This window comes from Sapajus apella, unplaced genomic scaffold (genome assembly GCF_009761245.1).
Source record: "Sapajus apella isolate SASKATOON/1434 unplaced genomic scaffold, GSC_monkey_1.0 scaffold3, whole genome shotgun sequence".
In the NCBI taxonomy this organism is placed as follows: domain Eukaryota; kingdom Metazoa; phylum Chordata; class Mammalia; order Primates; family Cebidae; genus Sapajus; species Sapajus apella.
The window spans coordinates 48,552,050-48,579,628 of NW_022436943.1; the positions used below are offsets into that span (position 1 = coordinate 48,552,050).

The 27,579-nt window shown below is 39.9% G+C and overlaps 1 protein-coding gene and 1 long non-coding RNA gene across 4 annotated transcripts in view; one reads left to right on the top strand and one right to left on the bottom strand.

Moving 5' to 3' along the window:
* The window catches only part of NSMCE2 (NSE2 (MMS21) homolog, SMC5-SMC6 complex SUMO ligase), a 267,276-nt gene that overhangs the window by 67,664 nt on the left and 172,033 nt on the right, over positions 1–27,579 (top strand). For all 3 annotated transcript variants that reach the window (XM_032253245.1, XM_032253241.1, XM_032253250.1), the window contains one exon: positions 25,716–25,869. In XM_032253245.1, the coding sequence (XP_032109136.1) occupies positions 25,716–25,869 (154 nt within the window). The remainder of the gene's footprint in view (positions 1–25,715; positions 25,870–27,579) is intronic.
* LOC116533509 lies at positions 4,788–26,860 on the bottom strand. Its single transcript, XR_004261328.1, has 4 exons — positions 26,784–26,860; positions 12,708–12,715; positions 10,321–10,325; positions 4,788–4,800 (listed from the first exon to the last, which is right to left on the bottom strand). It is a non-coding gene; the product is annotated as an uncharacterized LOC116533509 (long non-coding RNA).

Sequence of the window (27,579 nt, forward strand, 5' to 3'; positions counted from 1 at the left end):
CCCAGCTAATTTTTTGTAGTTTTAGTAGAGACGGGGTTTCACCATGTTGACCAGGATGGTCTCGATCTCTTGACCTCGTGATCCACCCGCCTCGGCCTCCCAAAGTGCTGGGATTACAGGCTTGAGCCACCGCGCCTGGCCTAATTTTCTGTATTTTTAGTAGAGCTGGGGTTTCACCATGTTGGGCAGGCTGGTCTCAAACTCCTGACCTCAGGTGATCCACCCGCCTCAGCCTCCCAAAGTGCTGGGATTACAAGCGTGAACCACTGTGCCTGGCCCTTTAAAGATGTTTTTATATTGAAGATCAGGAAAGGGCCTTTCACCTTTCACCGTTACGTTCCTCCAACAGTGAAAAAGGGGAAGGGACAGCTTTTAAAAACATGCTGTGATTGCTTAGTCTGTGTTTGAAGCAAAGAAGACCCCTCCGTGCAGTGATGATACGAGAAAGAGGAGAGAAGAAAATGAGAGGAAACAAAGAGAGGGGCGTACAGAAGAGGCAGGACACACACAGCAGCGGCAGAATGGGTAGGAAACACCTATAGACCTTTGAAGGGCCAGGTTCACCACAGTACTCCAGGTAGGCTCTAAGGTGCCCAGTATGATTGTTAAACTCTTTAGCCTCGGTGGCACCAGGCCATCCTAGCTGCTAGTTCTTAGACTTACCCAAATAATATGAATGTTCTGTAGCACAGCAAACTCCTGGTTATTTCTGACACTGGACATAGTCCACATACAGGATTAAACCCTTATTTTAGATCATCAATTTAGCCTCCTTCCATCCTCACACTTTTCATGTAATTAATGAGTGTCAAAAAAAACTTGAGGTTTAGGCCTTTCCCCACTAACTGGCAGTGGTGCTGAATGGGCTAACTGCAGAAGAGAGATGGGGAAATCGACTGAACTGGGGAATGTATCAGCAAATGTGAAAATTCAGCATAAAATTAATGCATTTTTCTGCGTGGCATTGAAAGCACAGTAGTCACTGCTTGCCCACAGTTTCACTTTCCACTATTTCAGTTATCTGTGGCCACCTTTAATCCAAAAATATTAAATGGAAAATCCCAGAAATAAATACGTAGCACCTTGTTCTGAGTAATGTGATGAAATCTTGTGCCTTGCTGCTGTGTCTTGTCTTCATCACAAGAGGAAGAATGAGTACAGTACGATAAGATATTTTGAGAGCAAGAAAGATCATGTTCACATAACTTACTGCAGCATATTATAATTGTTCTATATTCTTAATAGTTATTGTTGTTAATCTCTTGCTGTGCATAATTTATAAATTAAACTTTATCATAGGTATATATGTATAGGAAAAAATGTAGTCATACAATCACGAACCCCATAACAATATTTCAGTTAAGGGGGACCATACTTATGATGGTGGTGCCATAAGATTAAAATATTGTATTTTACTGTACCTTTTCTATGTTGACTAGTGTTTAGCTGTATAAATAGTAGTCTTGTTACAGTTGCCTATAGTACTCAGTTTAGTAACATGCTGTACGGGTTTGTTGCCTAGGAGCAATAGGCTTACTATAGATCCCAGGTGTGTAGCAGGCTATTCCATCTAGGTTTGTGTAAGTACACTCCGTGATGTTCCACAGCATTGCCTCATTTCTCAGAAAGTATCCCTGTTGTTAAGCAGTGCGTGATTATACAGGGTTTGGTACTATCTGGAGTTTTAGGCATCTTCTGTGGGTCTTGGAATGTATGTCCTGTGGATAAGGGGGACTACTGCAATTGCTTATTAGTCTTTTAGTTAAATTGTTCAGTTGGCGGATCACTTGAAATCAGGAGTTTGAGACCAACCTGGCTAACATGGTGAAACCCCGTCTCCACTAAAAATACGAAAATTAGCTGTGTGTGGTGGCATGTACCAGTAATCCAGCTACTTGGGAGGCTGAGGCAGGAGAATCGCTTGAACCGAGGAGGTGGAGGTTTGCAGTGTGCCATGATTGCATCCTGCACTTCAGCTTGGGTGACAGAGCGAGACTGTAGTCAAAAAAAAAAAAAAAAAAAAAAAAAGTTCAGTTGGTGCCACTAGTATGTTTAAATCCAAGAAAGATAACAAAAGCCTCTTAGACATATGTACACAAATAGCTACAAAATAATTTTAAACATAAAATAGTTTGACAGAGACAATAAAAACATGCATAGGAAATTCAGAGTAAGGGGAAAGAGTTTTTGCTTAAATTCTGGCTTTCGTGCACTCTAACTCTGAGCCTCAGTTTCTTCCGAAAGCAGGGATAGTAGTTTAGGTCATAGAGTTCTAGTAAGGATGAAAGTGATAGCAGGAAGGCACCTAAAATGGTAATGTCACACTGATTTATAAGGTTGCCTAGAACGTTCTGTAAAGGAGAACTCATTTCCCTGGGACAACTTCAAATAATATCTAGAAGGGAAGTTTGAGTTCAAGTTTGGAGGGTAGAGTGGGCAGCAGGAAACCATCAGGAAAGGCTGGAAGTCATGTTCCTTGAGAGGTTGAAGGAAAGGCCTCTTTCCTTGGAAGGGAGTTCTCTGGTATTTGGGGGTGGACTGGGGTGTGGAACTTAGTGCTCTCAGTCAGTGTTGTGACCAGAAAGCATTGTTCAGAATCAGGGGAACTGGGCCAATGCAGAGGCCAGTGAACAACGTGACGTGTGGCCAGCTGGGTTTCAGCTTCCCTGATCGTCACCCTACATGTGTCTGTAACAGTGAAAAAGATGCCACACCCTTTCATATGTGCTCATTAATAGTGACAATGGGGTCATTCTAGAGCTACAAAATGACCCCCAAACAGCAAAGTAAACATTCACAGGTTTTAATTCAGAAATAACTTTTAATGTTTTCTTGGACATTTTATTTAAGTGAAGACGGAGGAAATGCAGCTTTAAAATCGATTTCTCTCTGGGCACAAGTGCATAAGCATGCTTGCTTACATTTTTATTAGATGCTCTTACTTACATTTTTAAGTAATTTTTATTTATCAGTAATACTGATTTGAAAAAGTAATTGGGAGAGAAAAATTTGTTGGATTTATTCCCCCGATATGCAGGTTGTCCGCTCTGGCTCAAGTGTGTGATCTCTATACATTGTTGACAAGTGAGAGAGCGAGAAGGATATAAATGGAGAGTATGTGAATGGATTTTATTTTTTATTTTTTCAAGCCCCTGTGTGAATTTGCAGCTGTGTTGGTGAGGCAAAGTTCTTTCATTGTACAGTGGAGCTAGTGCCCAGTTAACTGTCCTTGAGAGAATGGAGAGGATTTCCTTTTTTTTTTTTTTTTTTTTTTTGAGCAGTATAAACTTTCTTTTTCTTTCTTTTTTTTTAAATTGTATTTTGGGCTCTGGTGTACATGTGTACATCCAGCATCCTGCAGGATTGTTGCATAGGTACGTACATGCCATGGCGGTTTGCTGTCTCCATTCCCCCGTTCCCTCCTTCCGTCACCTACATCAGGCATTTCTCCCGGTGTTATCCCTCCCCATCCTCCCTGCCCCCCACTCTCCCTCCCCACCGTCCCCCCCACCCCCCCACCTAGCCCAATGACTGTTGTTCTTTTCCCTGTGCCCAGGTGTTCTCATTGTTCTTCACCCACCTGTGAGTGAAAACATACAGTGTTTGGGTTTCTGTTCTTGTGTCAGTTTGCTGAGAATGATGGTTTCTAGATTCATCCATGTCTCTACAAAGGACATGAACCCCCGTATTTTATGTCTGCACAGTATTCCATGGTGTGTATGTGCCATGTTTTCTTTGTGAGAATGGAGAGGATTTCTTTCCATTATTTCTCTCTCACAGCATCAAGTTTCTGGTAATGGTGGCACTTTCTTTCTTTTGTGTTGTGGCCAAAGTGATATTTTAAACCACTGGAGCTTTAAGAATTTTATTTTATTTCTGGACTTTCTTTTTTAAAAAATGTCTCATAATACAGCATTCTTTAGTGGAAATCCTTATGTATGTTTATCATGGTTTGGAGTAATGCAGTCAGTTATGAATAGTTTTAAATTTAATGATCTTTTTTATCCTTTATTTCATCTTAAAATAATCATTTAATTATCTTCTCATGGAAACTGATATTCAGAAAGACCAAGTCAGTGTTACTTAAAATTGGAAACAGTAAAGGCCGGGTGACTCACACCTGTAATCCCAGCACTTTAGGAGGCACGGGTGGATCATATGAGGTCAGGAGTTCAAGACCAGCCTGGCCAACATGGTGAAACCCTATCACTATTAAAATATAAAAATTAGCCAAGTATGGTGGCACATGCCTGTAATCCTGCTACTCGAGAGGCTGACGCATAAGAATTGCTTGAACCCAGCAGGCAGAGGTTACAGTGGGCTGAGATCGTACCACTGCACTCCAGCTTGGGTGACTCTGTCTCAAAAAAAAAAAATTGGAAACAGTAACCAGAAATAGTAGAATATGATTGCACCACACGGTTGATTTCCAGACATTCTGACTTGCCTGCTTTTTACCTTCCCCTTGGCTGACACCTGCAAGGTCTCACATGCTTCTCTGCCTGCCTTCCAGCTGCCTCAGCTATTTGTGGTTCTTGGAGTGCTGTTGGGACCCCAAAGCAAGTCCTCTCAACCTATCAGGTCACTCTCTGTCACCCTGAGGTTTATTTTAGCCCCCTATGTGAAACAGAAGCCCAACTGAAATACTAAATAGGAACTTTAAGTGGAATAAATTCTGGATATATGCAGAGAGTTCTTCTCTTGCAAAATCAAAAATTGAATTTGACACATGAAGTATAGTGAGGCCATGTTTTGAAAAGCTACAGCAATACTTCTCAGGAAGTTAGTAAAAAAAATTGTCTTTACTAACAATTAAACAATTTAACATTGTTTAAAAATAAAAATTAAAAGCTTCAGCGAAAGCATCATATGATCAATTTTCTCTTGGAAGAAATTCTTGTTACTGCTTAAAGCACCTATAAATAATGTAGGTGAAACTGAACATGTTATACTACATTTCCTAATAGTCATGGAACTGCTGTCTCAGAATATAGAATTAAACTGTTTTGGCTTTATAATGTAAAGTGTCATATGTGGTCCTGTTACAATGGTAAATTGTCTAATGTTAGAGTTAAATTTAATTAATGGGTGTTTTTCTATGCCTGCCCACTGAATAGCTGTGTGGTCGTAAGCAATTTTCATAGACTCTGCTCGTTTGCAAAATCATCTTAGTAATAATATCTGCCCCTCCTGTCTTAAAGTGATTTCTTGATTAAAAAAATGAGATAACATTATGTGAAAGTACTTGGGAGGTAAGAGTGCTATGTAAGGGCAAGGCCTTACTGTTGTGTCATGTTAACTTTTAACTTCTTTTCTCTTACCACAAAAATATATGCCACGGGCTGATTTCATTCAATTGGTGAACTCTTTCTTCAAAACGACCTAAACTTGGAATAAATGGTGATAAACTTTCCTTATATTTATTTTCCCAACTCACAGCTTAAACTGGAAGGAAAAAGTGTATGAGATTCACATTTACCTTTTGACTTTAGTCATCCTTTTCCTAAAGGTTTATTCCTGTCTATCATCCTGCCCCTTAAGAGTTCCGCATAAATCTCATGTAATGGTTCAACAAATGACTGGTGTAGACCGGGCCTGCTTCATCACTGAGTCACTTTATTATGAAACACTTAAATTTGAACATCTGTATATAAAATGACGAAATAATGTTAAACAGTTTATACTTTCTAAGGCCAGGCTCAGTGGCTCATGCTTGTAATGCCAACACTTTGGGAGGCCAAGGCAGGCGGATTGCTTGAGCCCAGGAGTCTGAGACCAGCCTGGGCAACATGGACAAAGCCTGACTCTACAAAAAAACACAAAAACTACAAAAAAAATTAAAAATAAAAGTAAATAAATAATTTTGAAATGTACACTTTCTGATCTGATGGTTTTCATGACTAACTCATTAGACCGCAATGAAAAATGAAATTAATAAAAATTCACAAAGCCATATATAATGAGTTTAAAAATAAAGCCTGAATAAGCCATAATCCCCTTTACTTCCCTCTCCCCATTTTGTAAGCAGTTGGTGTTTGATTGATAAGCATGTCCAGCTGGGAAATAAAGGTCTGGCTTCTAATCCATGTTCTACCAGGCCGTGACCTTGGACGAGTTACAGAACTTCTGTATTTCAGCTTCCTCATTTCTAAAATGGAGTAATAATAGTACTTGTCCTACACACCTCATTGGGCAATTGTAGATAAAACAAGATTGTAGATAGGAATGTTTCGACCGCCCCCACCTCCAAAAGTGAAAAGTGGTTATATAGTTACCACATACAGTCCTCACTTGACAACCCATATCTGAAAGGCCACAGGACTGAAGAGTGAAAGAAACTTCCTGATTCTACCTACAAGGATGGGAAGGGAGTCTCTGTTAGCTCTTGGAGGAGGAAAAATGCATTCCCAGTGTTTAGATTTCTGAATCAAATTATGGAACACAGTTTCCTACAGAAATAACATTCGGTAGCTCTGTTTCCAGACTAGCCAATAAAAAAGGAAAAAAGAGATTTAACCTCAAATAGTTCATCGTGATCCAATTTCTATAAAGCTGTTAACAAAGTCCACTTGTAGTATGAATATTAGCTTGGTGTTTGTTTCAAGTATGTTAGAGGCCTTAGCCCAGGTCTGGATAACATAGTGAATCCACCTCTCTTCTAGCTTCCTCACTTATTTAATATTTGCACACGGCTTGCTTAAGCCAGATTTGTAAATATCGTCAGTTCATACTTCAGTCTCCTGGCCCTTTGACTGAAATGCTTAAACCAACTTTCTTTCCCCCAGTGAAAGGGTGAGAAGGCCTTTCAGGTCCCCAGTCCCTTTAATGAGCACAGTGACCTTACAAAGTTAGAAAAGGTAGTTGTTGTTGATTCTGAGCCTCAAGAAGATTAAGGGACTTGCTCAGATCGCTTGGTTGGTCTCGAGAGGTGAGACTTGAACTTCAGTGTTTTGACATGTAGGTCAAGGCTCTCTTCGTGACATTTCTGTTTCAAGGTGAATGCTATTCATTGAAATCACTTTGAGTTGTAGTTTTCAGTTAACAGTAAGAATGTTTTTAGGGAATCTTGGTTATAAAGTATGTTTATGATTTTGTGCATATCTCATTGTAAATTTCTCAAAGGTAACACTTGGGGAAATTTAGTCTAAATAAAAATAAATAAATAATAAATAAATAAAATAAATAAAAAGTGACTCCCCACACTGATGTGGCATGTGTTGGAGAGGGATTCTATTGAAATTAAAGAACTATTTGAAGGAAAGAATATTGTTATATGTAACGGTTATGTTTAAAAAAAGAAAAACTTTTTTTTTTTTTGGAGACGGAGTTTCGCTCTTGTTACCCAGGCTGGAGTGCAATGGCGCGATCTCGGCTCACCGCAACCTCCGCCTCCCGGGTTCAGGCAATTCTCCTGCCTCAGCCTCCTGAGTAGCTGGGATTACAGGCACGCGCCACCATGCCCAGCTAATTTTTTGTAGTTTTTTAGTAGAGACAGGGTTTCACCATGTTGACCAGGATGGTCTCGATCTCTTGACCTCGTGATCCACCCGCCTCGGCCTCCCAAAGTGCTGGGATTACAGGCGTGAGCCACCGCGCCCGGCAAGAAAAACTTCTGAATAGCCAGTATTATTCACCCCTTTGAAGCCTAGCTAACATGTCTCCAGTGCTTGTGATGAGCCAGGCCATATTCAGTTATCTGGTTGAATAATTGTTTCCTTCTTGCCAGGTTAGCCTACAGATTTGCTCATGATCAAGTCTTAGAAGTAGTGAGAGATAAGTCTCCATGACAGAAGACAGTGATAAGGTCTGTATGTGGCATTATATGGGACTAGTAAAAATGTTTCACTGAACAGTGAAAAGGATACTGCAATTAGAGTCAGAAGGCCTAGGCTTCCCTTTGCTCCTCCCCTGCCTAACACTGTGACATTGGGTTAGTGACTTGTCCTCATAAACCTTCACTTTCCTTATCTGTAAAAAGAGAACCTCGATACCTCATAGGGCTGTGGCAAGGATTAAATGAAATAATTTAGGTAAAGGACTTAATTTATGCCTTCAAAAGACATGAAGCCTCACATAGCAGGCATTCAGAAAATATTAATTGCCTCTTTTCATCTTCATGCACAAGGTGGTTGTGAAATTAAATTGGAAAACAGAATATGAAAGCCGGTTTAAAATGTTTAAATGTCATTCTCATATAAGATGGTATTTTTCAATGACTGCTGCCTTCTTCAGCACTTCCGGAGTAAAATATATGAAAGTATTAAGGAAACTGGATTATAATCAGTAGATCTGGATTTTACTGGGTGGTGATCATATCCAGAAACATAGTGGTTTGATGATTTTATCTTACAATGCCCTGTGAAATAGTATTACCTATTTGCAGAGTTGGTGGCCACACTGTAGTCTCAGTTCCATCACCTATTGTTTGGTTTGGAGAAGCTATTTAATCTCTCTAATCACTGATTATCAAAATTATATACCTTATTTTCAAAAGTGCTCTACAGGTTATAAAGCATCTAAATGTGGTTTTTATATCGTTTATTGTTCTAATTTATGTATAATACAGCAGTTTTTCGATTGGGCTTGTGATGGTTAGAATTTATTTTCATTTAGTCAGGAAATCTTTCTGAACGGAGGAGAATTAGAAGGCAAAAGGCAACTTGATAGGTGTGCTAGTGGGAAGTAACTTCAAATATCAGGAAGCCATATTAATTATAGAGAAGGCAGTGCCAGAGAATTTGATAGGCTGCTAGATGGGAGTGAACAGAGCAGGTGGTAATTCCGTAGTCTTGATTGTGTTGGGTGAGATGTGATAACAGGGAAGAGATTCAGCTTCATATCCTTCGATTGCCCTCGTTCTGGGCTGTAGACACGTGGTATAGTGTAGAGACAAGGGATTTGAAATCAGACTTACTATTTATTAGAAAACTCCTGGCATTTTAGAAGTTAATTCATAGATTTGAAAAAATGTTATGATCTCAAAATAGATATTTTTGCTTATCTTTTCAGTTACTATAGTCATACTAAATAGGTTTTCTTGTTGTTGTGGTGGTCGTTGTTGTTTTGGTTTTTTTGTTGTTGTTTTGAGACAGAGTCTCACTCTGTCGCCCAGGCTGGAGTGCAGTGGTGCGATCTCAGCCTAATGCAACCTTCGCCTCCCAAGAGATTCAGAGATTCTCACACCCCAGCCTCCCAAGTAGCTAGGATTACAGGTGTGCACCACCACACCTGGCTAATTTTTGTATTTTTAGTAGAGACGGGGATTCACCATGTTGGCCAGGCTGGTCTCAAACTCCTGACCTCAAGTGACCTGCCCGCCTTGGCCTCCCAAAGTGCTGGGATTACAGGTGTGAGCCACTGCACCCGGCCCTAAATAGATTTTTTTTAATGGATGCTTAGCAAGAACAGAAGGAAGAAAACAATTCCCATTTTCCTGTATTTTTGTTGAATTAGTTCTTTGGATTCTTAAGATCCTCTAGTTCATGGAGGGTGTAACCGGAGAACCTAGGGAAGATGCTTCTGCTACCATCTAGCTGGGGTACTCCCCCGTGGTCCCAGCTGTGGAAGGTGGGTCTTCCTGATTTAGAGTGCCTCAGTAAGAAAAGACTTCCATGAAACTTCGCACTATTTCATCTCCATTCTCCTCCTAAGTCTTTTACATTCCTCAGGATAGATAACATATAGTTGGCCAGACCTGGTGGCACGCACCTGTAGTCCTAGCTACTCATGAAGCCGAGGCAGGAGGATCACTTGAGCACAGGAGCTTAAGAAGGCAGTGAGTTAAAAAGGTGCCACTGCACTCCAACCTGGGTGACAGAGCAAGACGTCTCAAAAAAAGCACCATGTGGTCAGGTGCAGTGGCTCACGCTTGTAATCCCAGCATTTTGGGAGGCTGAGGCGGGCAGATCACAGGTCAGGAGTTTTAAGCCTACCCTTACCAGTATGGTGAAACCCTGTCTCTCCAAAAAAAAATACAAAAAATTAGCCATGCATGGTGGCATGCACCTGTAGTCCCAGCTACTTGGGAGGCTGAGGCAGGAGAATTGCTTGAACCTGGGAGGCGGAGGTTGTAGTAAGCCAAGATCGCGCCACTGAACTCCAGCCTGGGTGACAGAGTAAGACCCTGTCTCAAAACGACAACAACAAAACATCACCATGTATATGGATTCCTCCTCCGCTGTCTCCCACCTCATCTTCCCTCCAGCCTGGGTGACAGAGTAAGACCCTGTCTCAAAACGACAACAACAAAACATCACCATGTATATGGATTCCTCCTCCGCTGTCTCCCACCTCATCTTCCCTCCACATATACTCTCACACAAAGACTGGAGCAAAGCAGACTTCTTTCACTGTGCCTTTGGTAGCTAATTGTTTAGATTCTAGTGCAAGATGGCTCTTTACCACCAGATAAGCTTTGGTATGAACAACCACTACTGAGTCATGTAGTAAAAGGAGGTTTATCTAAATATGTAGAAGAAAGTTGAGATTCTTGTTAGTTAGAAATTTGATTGCTAGAAATCTTGAGTTTTATATAAAACAGGATAAGCATTTAGGGAAGGGAACATAGAACATAATATAGGCTTTGTGTATTGAAAGTTGTATTAAAAGAATTGCAAAGTCAATCCTAAGGCAAAGAGGCTGTGAAAGAAATTATGCTAGAGGGATGGGAATAGTTAGACTAGACGTGGGGGAAAAAATCAATGGAATTCTTTTATTTTTTTCTTTTAAGAATGTTTTTTATTTTAGGAAACATGCTTTCTGTATTAGAAATGCAAGCATTGGGGGAATTTTTCTCAGTTCCACATGATGTGATGTCTTTGAGGAGGTGAGGACAGGAAAGGGTAGACAGAACTTTAATCCTTGAAAGGAAAGTATATGTTGAATGCCATCTGGGAAACTTCTCTGTGACTCATTTTGTCAATGTCGAAACCAAGCTGAAAGCCAGTTTGATTGTTCAAAGGTCTCTGTAATCATATAGTTAGGGTATTTCATTCGATAAACATTACCTGGCTTATCATTTCAAAACCTGTTGGAAGAATTTTTGAAATCACTAGTTGATGGGTTTAATGTCTATGAAAGATTTTTATTTTATTTTTTTATGGACTGCTCATGAGTTTAAGCTGCCTCTTCTTAAGAGCATAATGTCATTACAAGCCCATGAAGATTGTAGTGAATGTCAGCAAAATATTATATTTTTATAAATACTAAGATATGCTTAAATAGGTCCCCTTGACAGGCTCTTGGGAATTTCTATGTTATAAGCTGCATTTAGAAGGAGTGAGAAAGGAAACATTGGGAGGTGAGTGGAAGAAAAGGAAGAAGACTGTATAGAGCCTTTTCTCCCAGTTGCCCTTTCTCAAATTGTCTATTGACTCCATTTGTCTTGTTCTATTTGGTCTACTGTAACAGAATACCATAAACTGGTAGCTTACGAACAACAGACATGTGTTTCTTATAGTTCTGGAGTCTGGGAAATCTATGATGAAGGTGCTAGCATGTTCAGCATCTAGTGGGGGCCTAGTTTCTGGTTCTTAGTGGCACCTTCTGGCTATGTCCTCACAAGATGGAATGAGCAGACAAGCTCTCTGGGGCCTCTTTGATGTTGGCACCAGTCCCATTCATGAGGGCTTTGCCCTTGGGCTCTATATCTTCCCAGAGGCCTCACCTCCTAATCATCACCTTGAGGGTTAGGATTTCATCATATGAATTTGGAGGGCACACAGACTTTCAGACTACAGGCGTACGTTGGTGCTTTCAACCCTTGTTCTTGTTACTTCGGCCTGCCTGTCTGACAAACAAGATACGTGATAATAGGAATGAAGCCTATTTGTAGTGCCTAGTGTGTCTAACGCTGAGATGCTTAATACACATTACCATGTATTCTCAACCAGGGTATAGTAGATAATAAGAACATTTTTGTGTAGATGAGGAAACTAAGGCTGACAGTTAGTGACTCATCCAGGGTTACACACCTAGTAAGAAATCCAGAGAATATTGTTCAGTTGTTCTCTTATTTGACCTCTCTGCTACTGACAACTGCTCCTTCCTTCCTGAATTTTTATTTTCTCCTGACTTTCATGACAACGCATCTGTTTTTTTCTTCTAGCTTCTGGTCACTCCTCCATAATCTCTTTGGTAGATCCTACTTCATCTCTTCACCCACTAAAGCTTGCTATTTCGACCCATTCTTTGATTTTCTTCCCTTCTCACACTGCATACTCTTCCTGAGAAACAACATCTATGCTCATAACTTAATTGCTCTCTTTATGCTGCTGAGTCCCAAATCTTATTTCCATTCTAGATTTCTCATCTGAGAACCACACACATGAATGTAATGACAGATCTGACATTGTCCACTTAAATGTGCTGTAGGCTCCTTAAATTCAATGTCCCACAGTGAAGTTTTCTCCTTGATTTTCTCCGGGGATCCTGTAACTTAGTAAATGGTAATATCATCCACCCAGTTTCTCCTCTCAGAAATCTGGTTGTCGTCCTCATTTCCCTAGCTCCTCATATTTTATATTCCAAATCTTCCTGCTTCTCAAATTAATTCACCTACCTCCATTCCCATTTTCACAGTCTTCAGTCCCCTTGGGAACAGTGGCTGCACACAGTTGCTCTCTTCGTCTGTATTTCTTAGCTGATAGCCCATGAGATCTTTTGAAAGTGAAAATTTGATTTTTTTTTTTTTTGCCTGCCTTTTCCACATCTTTACCTTCTTCAGTTTTTTTCTTGTTACTTTCAGCATTAAGCTCAAACTTCTTTACATGGGATACACCCCTCCTTACCTGTCTAGTCTCATTTTGCGCTATTCTTTTGCACTAGTTCTTGGAACATCCTCTTGCCTCTGGCCTTAGCACACACTGTCTACTGGGAGTGCTCTCTTTTCATTTCCAAAGACTGACTCTTTCTTACTCTTCACAGATTGAGGCTAGCTCCTTTCTTACAGCCTTCACTGACATCATCCCACCTCTGTTTGCCAAGTGGATTCCTCTCATGTGCTCTCATAACATCATGAAGTTAATCATTTTTCATAGCATTTGTAGCTGTAACCCAGTCCTCCTAAACCACATCTCAGACATATAAATGTCTTATTTTCATTTTCACTTTATTTCATTCTCATAGGCATTGCACATTTAACCTTCCAAAACTAAACTCTTGTTTTTCTCCAAAAACAGCCATTCCTCCTGACTTCCCCCTCTGAGAAAATGGCAGTATTACTATTCTATTTTTAATTAGACCAAAATCCAGAGTTGCCCTTAGTTCCTTAATTTTTTCACAGCCCATATCTAGTCCATCAATAAACCTTATTATTATTATTATTATTATTATTATTTTTAGACAGAGTGTCACTCTGTTGGTCAGGCTGGAATGCAAATGGCATGATCTGGGCTCACTGTAACCTCTGCCTCCTAGATTCAAGTGATTCTCCTGCCTCAGCCTCCCGAGTAGCTGGGATTACAGGCATGCGCCACCATGCCAGGATAATTTTTGTATTTTTAGTAGAGATGTGGTTTTACCATGTTGTCCAGGCTGGTCTCAAACTCCTGACCTCAGGTGATCCACCCGCCTTGGCCTAAAGTGCTGGGATTACAGGCGTGAGCCACCTACAACATGTATTTAGAGTCTGACCACCTCTCACTGTTTCTCCTACTATATCCATGCCATCCTCACTTTTGCCTGGACGTCTGCAGCACCTACTGACTAGTCTCCTGCTTCTGCTCCTCTTCCCCAAAAGTAGTTCTCATCATAACAGCCAGAATGATCCTCTTTTAAAAAGCAAATCAGAACTTCTCACTCCTCTGTGCAAAACCTTTACATCTCTCTGAGTAAAAGCTAAAGGACTGCATCATCTGTCCCACTTTACACTCTGATTAATACTTCTGACCTCATCTCCTATTACTCGCCCCCCTTTTTCTGTGACTCCGGTTATGTGGCTCACCCCCTCATTTTCTTTAGGTCTCTGGTTCAGATGTCCTCCTTTTACTGAAGCCTGCCTTGACCGTGCATCATAGAAAAGCTCACTCATTTCCACTCTGTTTAATTGTTCTCTGTGGCACTTATTACCATTTGGCTAATTAAGTATTTTCTTATTATTGTTCTACTCAAGTAGAATACAGCCTGCACAAGGACAGCAACTTGGTCTCTTGACTGCTGTGTTCCCAGCATCTGGAGCATTGTGTGACCCCTAATAGGCTCTAATAGTTGAAACTAGGGTAGTAGTTTTGTCATGGACGTAGTGATATAACAGACCTGCTAATGCAGTGGTGACTCCCAGCTCCAGTACTGAGCTCTCTGACCCCTGCAGTTAGACCTCTCCTTAGCGTCGGTTCCTAATCAGTCATGCAGGATGTATTCATTCTTACCTCTAATGTTATTTGTTTGGGAGAAGGTTAAATAAAATAATCTGTATCAAGTGCTTACCTCAGTACCTTGCCAATAATAAACAGTTGAGAGCAGCTGCTGCTACTAATACTGCTGTTAATTCTGATCAGATTACAACTTTTAAATTGCTTCTTACTCGTTCCCCTCTTCTGCCAGATTTTGTCTGGCTACATCTTAAACTTGCTATAATAATAATAATAATAACAACAACAACAACAACAACAACAACGTGACCACAAGAATACCAGTAACAATAATAGCAGCTGTTATCATTTGGGTACTTGCCTAATACTAGAAAGTATTCTCTAAGTCAGCACTTCCCAGTGCCACTTCCTGCGGTGATGGAAATGTTCTGCTCTGTCTAGAGTGGTCGTCGCTAGCCCCGTGCAGCTATTAAGCACTTGAGCACTTGGCAGTGTGACTGAGGAACTCAATTTTTAATTTTATTTAGTTTTAATTAATTTAGATTTTAATGACCATGGATAGCTAGTGGCTTCTGTATTGGATTTTAAAACTCTCAGTTCTTTACCTACATTAGTTCATTTAATACTCAAGAGTTAAGGAGATTATAGTTGAAGAAATTGATTTTCTGATTGGTGAAGTAACTCGCCAAAGATTACACAGCTAATACAAGGCAGAACTGGGATTTAAAGGTTAAATACCTAGATAATCTGGTTCCAGGGTCTGTTGCCAGCACCTTCTATACTGCACCTCCCTCGCGTCATTCTCAAGAATTAAAATCTCAGAGGCGAAGGACCAAGGTGGCATATCTGTCTTCTTGCTACAGGGAAAGCTGAGAGTGAATTTCTGGTCCTCACTGCAGTGAAATATCAATCACTCCTAAGGTGAGAAATTCCCAGACTTAGGATAAGTGTTCAAACAGTTCTAGACAGGTAAACTTGGCTACTCAACCTCTGTGTGCACTTTTTTCCTGGACTTAAATTTACAAAAACAGTGGCAGCAACAACAAAATGTTTCCTCCTAACGTGTCGCAGCTATTTTTCCTAAAAGCAAAAAACATGCTCTCTGCCTCCCCAAAAGGGGGAATGACACATCTTACCAGTATTGTTTTCAGCTTGAAGTCCAGGATGTCTGGGCTGAGCTTGTTCATTTTGTTAAGGTTCCCTTATGTTACTCTATAACTAGTGAGCCACCAACTTCTTTTTATAAAATATTGGGAGAAAAGGAGAAGGGGAAATTAGTTAAAAGCAGAAATGTGTCTATGTCAGACCAAGGAAGAAATATGAGTAGATACTTCAGTCTTAGCTTTTGCTGTTGGGTCTGAATCCAAAGTTGGTGTTTTTAATTCCCTTCCTCCACTACTCATTCATTCCATGTTCTTTTTGCCCTCAGCCAGCTCTCAGCTAATTGTAGATTTTTATCTGAGTCACTTTTATCTGACAACACTGTAGACTATCATTGGTAGGGGTAGGGGAGGGGGCTTTGTATCCTTGGTAGTCCTGTCTGTATGGAGTCATTTCTGTCTTCCATTATCTGTTACCACTAGATGTGGTCAAACCAGGAGGTATTCCGGGTTTCAGACACACACCTCCCTTCTCTCGTTTTGTTGCAACAATCTTCTTTATCCTTGATAATCGAGATTCATTAAAACAACCAATTCTGTCACCTTCCTTTTTGTCTCTGTTCTGTGTCATGAGGAGTTCAGAATTGCTAGGTTGCAGTTTAAGCTTCCAAATCAGTGGAAGCATTGTTGAGTCCCTTGGTGAAATCATTCTTCACTTGGGTGTTGAGACTTTTAAACCAGCAGAACCAGAGTCGCAGTGAGGGGGAATTGCTAGTTGATCATTAGGTGTGATGACGGGGAGGAGAAGATGTGTAACTGATTCTGCTTCTGTCCCTTGGTTATTGGGTCCTGTGTTACGGCTGTGGAAGAAACAATGTTATGTATTATTCACTGGTTCTGAGCATCTTGGGAGACACCACCCTATCTAATTTCATTTGGAACTGAATCTTCAGAAGATGATTTCAGCATTGTGAAAGATGATCTTGTAGGTGATGGGGTATGTAGTAAGAACAGCAAATCCCATTAGCATCATTCCATCATTGTACTCGTTCGCTGTTTAATCTTGAGTGAGATACCATGGTGATGAATGAGGCATTGGGTCATTCTGTGGATGTCAGAGGTGTGGTGCGCAGGAAAGGCAGTTTCATATTCAGAATATGTGTCTTTTCTTACAAAGACCGACAAGTGGCCCCTAAAAGTTAGGATGTATGTCTGAAATTGTGTGTTTTCCTGAAATTAAGTCCATTCTAAGTTGTTACTTGGAGGCACAAGCAAAGCAAAACATTTAAGGTGAACAGGGGTTTGAATGAGTTGAAACTGGCTGACACTGACTCACTATGACCTTGAGCAAGATGCTTAACTACTGCAAGCTGACTGTTCCTCCTATCTGTGAAATTGGGATAATGATATTTTTATGTATTAAAGGCTTTGAACCAGTCAGACGAAAGGTGCTGTGCAAGTGAAAAGTGTTTGTTAACAACAGCAATAATAATCCTCTTCTCACCTTGCCCTCAGCATGACCTGTGTTTGAGCACTGTTAAAAAGATTGTCTGTGAAATGGTATCCTGAATAGTTATGTTGCTGCTATATGCTCTCACAGCACTCCATATGTTTCCTTCCCAACACTTTTCATAGTCTGTGATAACCTGCTTGATTATATGAATAGTTGTTTCCCCCACTAGATCCAAAAGCCTCTGAGGACAATGGGGACCACTTTAGTCTGTTTATTATAACATCTCCAAGGCCTAGCATGGTTCCCACATGTGGTAGACATTCAGCAAATATTTACGGAATGAATAAATGGAGAAATAAATAATGCATGTTTCTAGAATCCTGCCAAAACAATGTGAAAAACCCAGAGATGTAAAATCAGTTTGGTTTCTTTTTCACCAGTATGGGGATCCTTATGCTGTATTCCGTATAAATAAATCATTCCAATTGGTCATCTTATAGTGGGCATGGTGCCATGAGAAATTTATTGGAGTAATTTTTAACAGCAGAAATGTTTAGTAACAGATGCACATGGATGGCAGGTTGCCTCATTCGGCTTCCATCTGTTAGACAACTGTCTATTCTAATGAGACTGGTCCATTAGAACTAGACAAATAGCACTCTTACCCATGTTTAACCTTACTCATTTTCACAGTTTTTCCAAAAGGCTTGAAGGAGGAAAGGTGTTTCCATGTTTGGTTGGCTGCTACTTAATAATAATGTGTTACAACACCTTGGCAAACCATAAAGTCCACTTGATGTGTCATAATGCTCAACGAGGAAGTATTCTTTCTTAAGTGTTTTGCCAAAAGTCAAACCCATGCTAAATAATGGCACTAGGAAACACACTCAGCTACAGATAATTTGGTCCAATAGATTTCAGTGTAGGTTGTGTAATTGGCAACAGAAACTGGCATGAGATGAAGGGGTATAATCCATGCTGGTCATCATTAGCGTGTGTGATTTTTAAATAGGGCAGAGGCAATATACTAAACTCTAGAAAATATGGTATGTCCATATGTACATGCCATTAGGTTATACCCAGCAAAAACATGATGATTCTCAGCTTGGGCATGCCTTTTAATAAAAACTTTACCAAGTTTTTTTTTTGCTATATAAAGGCGGAGACAGCGTTGGCCTATATAAATTTACCCTGTGCATGACCAGTTAGGTTGGTGGTGTCATTAAGTGTGGGCCAACTTCCATAAATGTCTTGGTGCTTAGCATAATGTCTGGCACCCAACTGAAACTCAGTAATTATTTGTTGAATGAATGTTCTAGGACCAGTTGAGGCAATTCCCTCAGGATTTCCAGCAGGAGAGCAGTTCCATAACTTTAGATCACTATGAATTAAAAGTTGGAATAAAAAGTTGGAAGCTTTAGAGTACTAAGCAGAACATAAAGCAAATAGCTTATCACTAGTATGTGCCTGTAATAAACTTCTGAAGGCTGTGTCATTTCCAAAATGTAAAATCACTGGGTATGTGTTATTTTGGGAGGCAGACATCTAACAATGGATGTTTTGGAGAAAGTAAATCTATCTGGGTCTTGGTTCAGTTACAGGAATGACTAATTTTATACTAGATTCTCACATGATTCAAAAAGTGTGTGAATGACTCAGCTCATTAATATCCTTAGCTCCTGTGATCAACCCTCCCCCAACCCCCAGTGAAACGATGGCTATAAGGCCATACTGATAATTGGAAGAGGTGGAGACTTTGACTTTGCCCTGTGGCAATAAAATGACACACTTTAAGTAATTACATATGCATACAGTATTGTTTGAAAGAAATGAATTATATTATCATATAAATACATTTAGTATTTGTGTTAAAATATGGCAAAAATATGATGTAGTTTCAGCATGGATGAGGACTGAGTTCTGCTTTTTGTTTCTACCCATTATCTTTTTTCCTAAAACAACAAGCCTCTGTTTATAGGGACAGAACCATTTGGAGGCCTGACTTAGTTGCTAACAGTCAGCTCATTGATTCCCTTCTCTTTGCTGACATAGAGAAATGTTGCAGTCACAGAGGTGTTGGGTTCTAATTACATGTAGCTAAGTATTCACAACTGATTTTGAGCTAAACTGAGCAATTCATTGAAGAGTTTGTGGAATTTCAGGGGATTTGTGTGTTTCTCCCTGTGACTGTTTCCTTCTTTTTGAAGCAATTCATTAAACAAAGACCTGGATATTTGGAGTCAGCCTTTGTGCATATGTCTGCTCTTGCTAGAGTCTCTAGTGACTCAAAAGTCTAATGCACACTTTTCACTCCTTATTTAAAATAGCCTGACTTCTCTACAGCATGTGACAGATCTGGAAATTTCTTCCTAAACTTTGTGGATATTTTCTTTTGGTTGTTTCTTAACTCTTGTACTTTTTCTTTTTAAACTCTTTTAGCTGCCCTTAAAATGTGATATCCTCCATAGTTTGTTCTCAATCCTTTCTTTTGTTTCTATTTATTCAGTCTATTTATTCATTTATTTCAATGGTTTCCATTAAAATCCATACACTGCCAGACGCGGTGGCTCACACCTGTTATCCCAGCACTTTGGGAGGCCAAGTGGGGCGGATCACAAGGTCAGGAGATTGAGACCATCCTGGCTAACACAGTGAAACCACATCTCTACCGAAAAAAAAAAAAAAAAAAAAGATTAGCGAGGCATGGTGGCATACACCTGTAGTACCAGCTACTCGGGAGGCTGAGGCAGGAGAATCACTTGAACTCAGGAGGCGGAGGTTGCAGTGAACCGAGATGGAGCCATTGCATTCCAGCCTGGGTGACAAAGTGACACTCCATCTCAAATAAATAAATAAATAAATAATCCATACACTGGTTGCTCCATGTAGCTGTTTTTATGTCAGTCATGATGAGCTACAGACCTGTATATTCAGCAACATTGGAGATACATATACACACACACACATATACATATATATGAAATGATAATAGTAACAATACTACCTTCTACTCGTTATTGAATCTTTTCTGCGTCAGACAGGTGAGTGCTTTATTGCTTCATTTATTTACCTCACAGCAAAACTATACATTCACTTAAAAAACAGAAAAATGTCTCATAAAAATCCCGATTTCTAACTGTCCTGGGAAGGCCTGGGCTTGCCTTCTCACCTGGCAGCAGGCATCAGCCGCTGAGTAACAGCTTTCCTCTTACCTGGGGCTTGAACCATCTACTTCAACACAGTCCTCACCACTTGCTATTAGCTGCACTTATTGTGAGTTTCCTTATATCCTTGCTTGTCTAGCCCCACAGGCATTTCTGACACCTGTAAGGACTGTCAACGTGCTTTCCCGGCTGGTTGCAGACTTCTCTGTTTTTTGCCCTAGGATTGGAATGGTTTTCTCAAATGAAATTTGTTACTTGCTTTCTCTTAATAGTTTTTTTATGTTAGGTTTCTCCATCAGCTCCTCCACAACCCACAGCTACGTTGAAGTCTCTTCGGCTATGCTGAAGTCTCTTCACTGAACTTAGAAGGAAAAGAATAAAAGTTTTTGGTCATTTACTGTGGGCCAGAATTCAACACGGGTGTGATTTCATTAAATCTTTGCAGCGCTGAAATGGGTGTTTCTGATTCCTAATTAAGAGATGAGTAAAGTTCAAGACCCAGGGGATTGTCTCAAGATCCATACCCAGAGTGGATTCAGATCAGTCTGATCCTGAGCTCCAAGTTTTTTTCTCCTCCATTTTAACAACTTCTAACTCCTATTCCTGTGTACAAATAATCAGGTCTCTCTAGCGCTCTCATTCCCATGATCTGCTTCTTATCTTGTTCTTCCTTTGCCACCAAACTTTATTCATTAGTTCACACAGAACTCTGTTAACCCCTTTTCTCATCTCAACACAGTGTAATATAGACTTCCTAATTCACTTGTTCACCGTCGTCATCTGAACATCCACTGTGCAACAGGCAGCATGCCAGACACCAGGGACATAACCCTTGGCTGAGAGAAGCTTCATGGAGCAGTAGTTCCAGCGCTGTGTGCAGAATGCCTTGTAATTAAATCCAGCGGGTTTAAGGATTAGCCCTTTTCTTAAGCTCACTTGCATCATTTTTCCCATAGGACAAGCACTTCTTTAATGGAAATTTTCTCTTTCCTTTCTTCTGTTGCATTCCTCACTGCCGGTCTTCTTCTTCAGTTTTGCAGAGTTCCTTTTGCATCTCTCGTCTTTTTCTTCCCACGCCTTCATTCTAAATGTTTCTAGCTGCATACTAGGTACCTTCACTTCGATGTCTTACAGATTCAGTGATTTCTGCTGTTTTCCTCAAGACAATGGCATTTGACTAGTTGTCCACATTAAATATCTTGGAGGCATCATTACTCCCTTACCTTCTTCTCACAACAAGAGTGGGTGATTCTGCTTCAAAAACAGCATTGAGGTCTGATCCAGTTGTCAGCAGCTCTCTCATTAGTTAACGTGTGGCAGCAACTGCCCTCTCCCTCCCTGTCAGTTGTGTGTCCTCCAGGCATTAACGATAGTAATCATTTTTTTTTTTAATTCTCATTATCACTTTACTCCTCCACAATGCAAAGATCTTGTAGTATCTTTCTCGCTGCCTATTGGGTCAGGTCTCAGTTCTATAACCTGGCTTCCAGGGCTGTTCACCCCCTGCCCCTGATTGACTCTTCTGGTCCTCTCTCATTTTAACTACAGTGCTTAGCACATAGAGAGCACTCATGGAATAGTGGATGAGTAAGTGGGTGGCACAGAAAAATCTGACCTTTTGTCTTCAAAGGGCAGTAGTAAATTTTTATCATGTAAGTATAGCACCTGCCGTTTACTTCTCAGTAGCTTCTCTCACTTTTAAATTATAATGGTAGAAACATTAATCCAGTATACTGTGTTTCTCCAAAATTCTTATGTTGATGTCCTAACCCCCAGGACCTCAGAATTTGGAAATCGGGTCTTTAAAGAAATCATGAAGTTAAAATGAGGTCAGTAAGTGGGCCTTCATCCAATATGACTGATGTGTTTGTGAGAGGAAATTTGGACACAGACCTGTGTAGAGGGAGGGCCATGTGATGACACAGAGAAAGATACCACCTACCAACCAAAGAGAGACACCTCAGTAGGACCCAACCCTGCTGACACCTTGATCTTGGACTTCTTAATTCCAGAACTGTGACAAAAGAAATTTCTGTTGTTTAAGCTACCTAGTCTGTGATACTTTGTTAGTAAATTAATAGATCTGGTATCTTTTAATTCACTGAGATTCTAAGTCCTGTATCTGGGGAGACTATTCTTGGGAAAAGGATGGACCTAATCTAATAGATCCTCTCCTTTCATCTCAAACTTCTTTGAGGTATTTGAAATTTGTCCAAGGAAGTTCAAGGTTACAGTGAACTATGATCACAATACTGTACTCCAATCTGGATGACCCAGAGCCTGACCCTGTCTCTTTAATTAAAAAAAAAAAAATTCTCTTAGGAAAAGAGAGTCATCTTCATCTTTTTCATACTACATAATCAGCCATTCAATTTTTTTCCTCTCAATAATCTATGTCTCTTAGATATTCAAACAAAGCAAGAAATCATTAAAAAAAATAGTGCCCATTTATTTTACTGATTTAAACAGATACTGAGTTGAATTTTTTTTTTAATTTCATTTTGATAGCTAGAATACAGTAAGATTTCTTTGCAATGAATGGCCCTGCAGACTGCAGCATCAAACCTGCAGAGAAGACATTTGCAGCAGTGAATTTATGTGCACTTTTCTAAACTGCTGTTTAGAAAAACAGCAGTTTTCTAAAGGTTCTGGTTTTGGGGGAAAAACACAGTGAATCACTAAAAATGTGGTATATTCAGCTTTTTCTATCATATTTCAGGTTGTCATGTTGTCAGACCTCAAAATGCCTCTCCCCTCCATCCTGACTGCCCACACCCCCTACTCAGTCTTCACCTCCTCAGCAGTGGTTGTAGTGGAACTGTGGGAGTTAAGTAGGTTGACTGTGTTAGAGACTTTGTTGGAAAACAACACTCAGATTTTACGTATCTGCTTAGACCATCCCAGATTACGTAATAATTTCAGACAGATAACACCTTGTCAAGGCTCACCTGAATGCCTTCCTATGTTACCGTTAATATCTTGGGTGGATGTGAGTCCATTTTATTTCATAAATCCAGAAAGACAGCCTATAATCCTTGCTAAGAACCAGCAATTTATTTTCTAGGTCTACTCTCAATTCTTCATGCTATGATTTTGAACTTCTCGCATCTTGTTCTGTTATGTAGAGGTAGAGGATGGTTAGTCACATGTATACTAGCTCTTTTTTTTTTGAGACAGAGCCTTGCTCTGCTGCCAGGCCGGAGTGCGGTGGCGCAGTCTTGGCTTGCTGCAACCTCCGCCTCTTCAAGCGATTCTCCTGCCTCAGCCTCCCGAGTAGCTGGGACTAAAGGCACATGCCACCACACCCAGCTAATTTTTGTATTTTTAGTAGAGATGGGGTTTTACCCTATTGGCCAGAATGGTCTTACTCTCTTGACCTCATGATCCACCTGCCTGGGCCTCCCAAGTCCTGGGATTACAGGTATGAGCCAGTGCGCCTGGCCAGTAGCTCTTATTCTTGAGATGTTAGACATAATTAAATTGCCTTTCTATCTTCTCTTTTCCAAATTGAGTTTTATTATTTAGCCTTACAGAACTTCTGTTAAATCCTTAATCACATATAGCACTTGTCATTAAAGCCTCTCCATGTTTCTACAACTCTCTTTAATGGTGAATCCAGCACTTGGGGGTTAGCAATACAAGAAGGCAGTCAGTTCCTACACTCTACTATAAATATAAATTTTAGACATTTTGGTTTCATGCTTAATTCTCATTTTCTGTTTAGTAATCAAAATGCATAGCAATTAAGCAAAAGAAGATTATATTTTTTTTCCTCTATGGCAAAAGTTAAAGCAGATACTTTGCAGATAATCTTTTGACTTCATATGCATTGATAACTCAGATTCAGAGAGATTAGAAATATATCCCACTGACTCTAACCAAAATCTGGAATTTTCTGTATCTAACTTGTAGTCTTTGCATTACCTCTGACTAGTTGGATATAGAAGATAAGTCATTTGACTTCTTTCTAAATCATTTTATTTATTTGTGAAACTGGGGGGAGGAGATTAAGATTAGATTATCTCTATTCTGTCTTCCAGCCTGGAAATTGTACTGTGTTCTAATAATAATGGCAGCCAGTAAATTGTGGCTTTTAGTGTGTAAGTATATTTGGAACTAATAAGATTAACTTATTTGAAATACGTGTTGAGTACTTCCTATTTTGTGCTGGGCACTGGTAATACTGTGATAAATCAGACATCTTTCAAGGAGTTTACACTTTGTTAGGAGAAAGAGGCATAAAAATAAGCAATCAAATATTACTGGAGTGGTGGTAGAGGTCTGTCTTAAGTGTATGAGGGCACAATAGGTGAGTTTTGCTTGACAGCAGGAACATCAGGAAAGGGCCAGTAATGAAAGGGAGCAATTATGAAGGCCCGATGCAGAGCAGCTGCAGCGAAGTGGTGGGGAGCAGCTTGACTATAGTGGCTAAAGCTGGAGGATGAGAAAGTGGAAAGGGTGGCTCCTTTTTCCCCCCAACGAAGTGGAATATGAACAGAAAATAACCGGGAGCAGGGAGCCAGGATGATAAGAGATTGTTTGTTTTAAAGTATGGGTGTGAAGAGCCTCTGTAAAGGTTCGTGGGGAAAGAGGCTGTAGAGAGGAAAGTTCATTGTAAAGGAGATGAAGAAGATGTAATTAAGAACAGGGTTGAGAATGGATAGAGAGATACATGGATAGATATGTGATAACATACACAGAGCAAAATGTTAATCGTGGCATCTAGGAAGTAGATGAATGAGTCTTCACAATATACTTCAACTTTTCTGCATATTTGAAAATTTATAATATTAAGAAATAATTTTATGATTTTGGGGGTAGAGAAGAACATGAGTTGATAATTTAACCTTGAACAGAACCGGAGGGCACTTACTCCTTGGCATGACAGGACATTAGGGAAAGTCAAGGTTAAAGCCCCAGCCACTTTTGTAAAGTAGAAGTGACTCTCACATGCTTGGGTGGAGGGCCAAAAAAAAGGATTGTTGAGCATGAAGGTTGAAATAACCACTGGTGAGTGTGAAAGAGGACTCAGCAGACCTGGGTGCTAATGCTCAGGTCTGGTGAAGTTGCCACATTTGTGATTTTCCCTGGTAGTTACCAGAAGACCACAAGTTAGTAGGATTAGGCCAGGTGCGGTGGCTCACGTCTGTAATCCTAATACTTTGGGAGGCTGAGGCAGGCGGATCACCTGAGGTCAGGAGTTCAAGACCAGCCTCGTCAACATGGTGAAACCCCATCTCTACTAAAAATACAAAATTAGCTGGGTGTGGTGGTGCGTACCTGTACTCCCAGCTATTCGGGAAGCTGAGGCAGGAGAATAGCTTGAACTCAGAGGTGGAGGTTGCGGGGAACTGAGATCATGCCATTGCACTCCAGCTTGGGCAACAAAAGCAATACTCCATCTCAAAACAAAAACAAAAACAAGTTAGTAGGATCATTGAAGGGCCACCAGCTTAAGGAAGCAAAAATAGAATGAGTAGTTGGCAAGTTGGCATGAATGATTCCCTTCAGTATTTGCCAGCAGTCTGTCCTAGAACATGTCCCAACCTCTTTGGTGCTTTGTTCAAGAGATTGTTTTCATCCTCACTATCTTTTGCTTTGAATTATCTAAGATAAAAACAATGTTGCAAAACTTTGTTAACACTATTATTTTAGCATTTAACTCAGGTAATTTTGTTGTCTCCCTTAGGTAAAAGAAGAACGCCCAGAGAAAATACCAGATTTAAAATTATTGGTGGAGAAGAAATTTTTGGCCTTACAGAACAAGAATTCTGATGCAGACTTTCAAAATAATGAAAAATTTGTACAGTTTAAACAACAGCTGAAAGAACTAAAGAAGCAATGTAAGTCAACATGCTTTGCTTTGGTTCGGCTTTTTGAAATTAGGGAACTGACTTGATGAATAGCTCCAGAAAACTGATTTTATAAAGTTCGCTTATCTGCTTGGCTTGATCCTCTTTCTAAGTTGCTTTTTAGTGTTGTTGTAATTCTGTATTTCGTCTAATTTTTGGTTCAAAACAGCCCGTCCATTTCTGAAAGCCAACAGTTTCCACAAAGTGCTCTTGAAAATTTCCCAGCAGCTGGGTTTATGTATTTGTCCCATTGCTGGGGAGGGGAATTGGGAAAACAAAATAAAACTGAAAACTATTTTATTTAAATAACAGTGGTAGTTTTCGAGTTTTAAACTGCTGTGCCAAGCTTTAAAATAACCATACTTTGATTCTGGTTGTGCTGCTTTGGAGTAATATTAGCTGTGTTTTCTCAGAAGACCACTTTTGTCTTCTCAACTATGGACCAAAATCTCCTTGATCCATTTTAGCATTGTAGTAGTGTAAATTCCATGTGATTTTAAAATTTGTTGCCTTCTTAATAAACTATTACATTCAGGTTTTCTAGTGGACATAATTTTGACTTAAAAATTGGAGCAGGAATTTAATTTTTTGGTATACAAAAATTTTTTTTTTTTTTTTTTTTTTGAGACGGAGTTTCGCTCTTATTACCCAGTCTGGAGTGCAATGGCACGATCTCGGCTCACTGCAACCTCCGCCTCCCAGGTTCAGGCAATTCTCCTGCCCCAGCCTCCTGAGTAGCTGGGATTACAGGCACGCACCACCATGCCCAGCTAATGTTTTTGTATTTTTAGTAGAGACGGGGTTTCACCATGTTGACCAGGATGGTCTCGATCTCTTGACCTCGTGATCCACCCGCCTCGGCCTCCCAAAGTGCTGGGATTACAGGCTTGAGCCACCACGCCCACCAGAAATAATGTTATCTTTTCTGCACAGTAAAGCACATATGCCCTTTCTTTTCTCGTTCTTCCATGTGGTCCGCATACCAATTTTATGTAAAATTGATTTTTTCACATTACATAGTATCTATTTAGTCCTACAGTCTTTGCTTCTTTTAGGATTGAGACTCTTGTATTTCTTAAAGAATTGAATAGTGACGCAAACAGCCTTTTCCCTTTTCTAACTTTAGTCTCCCATCACCTTCGTTTACACACTGAGCAGGAATGTTGTATGATAGGAGACATAAATTTACTTCGTGTCCTTATATGTGCTTAATGTAGGGATTCGCATTTTGAAATAGGCTTTCTTTTAAATATAAGCATTTTCTTGAAATTGATGCTGAGATCTCAAAACATGACTGAGGAAGCTGCTTCACTTTTGTCTATTGTACAAATAAGTTTCACAATTTGGAATGTTTTGCAATCATGATGAGACTTTTGTTTTTACTGTAGATTTAACCAGTAAGCATTTTCCCCAAATTTTAAGTCTATTTTTTGTTCTTTTTTGAATATCACAGCTCCCAACATCCTTCTAATGTACTTTTCACGATTCCCTAAAATGATTAATAATACCCCAAAGAGATAATAATTTGCCGGTGGCTTTCTGATCTTAAAGATGCTAGTGAATTAATTGTATAGCCATGAGAACTAGACATTATTCCCCTTAAATATACATGGGCCATATAATCTTTATCTCTTATCTGTGATACTTATTACTCAGTGACGTGTGTGTGTGTGTGTATATAGTATCTGGCACATGGACCTG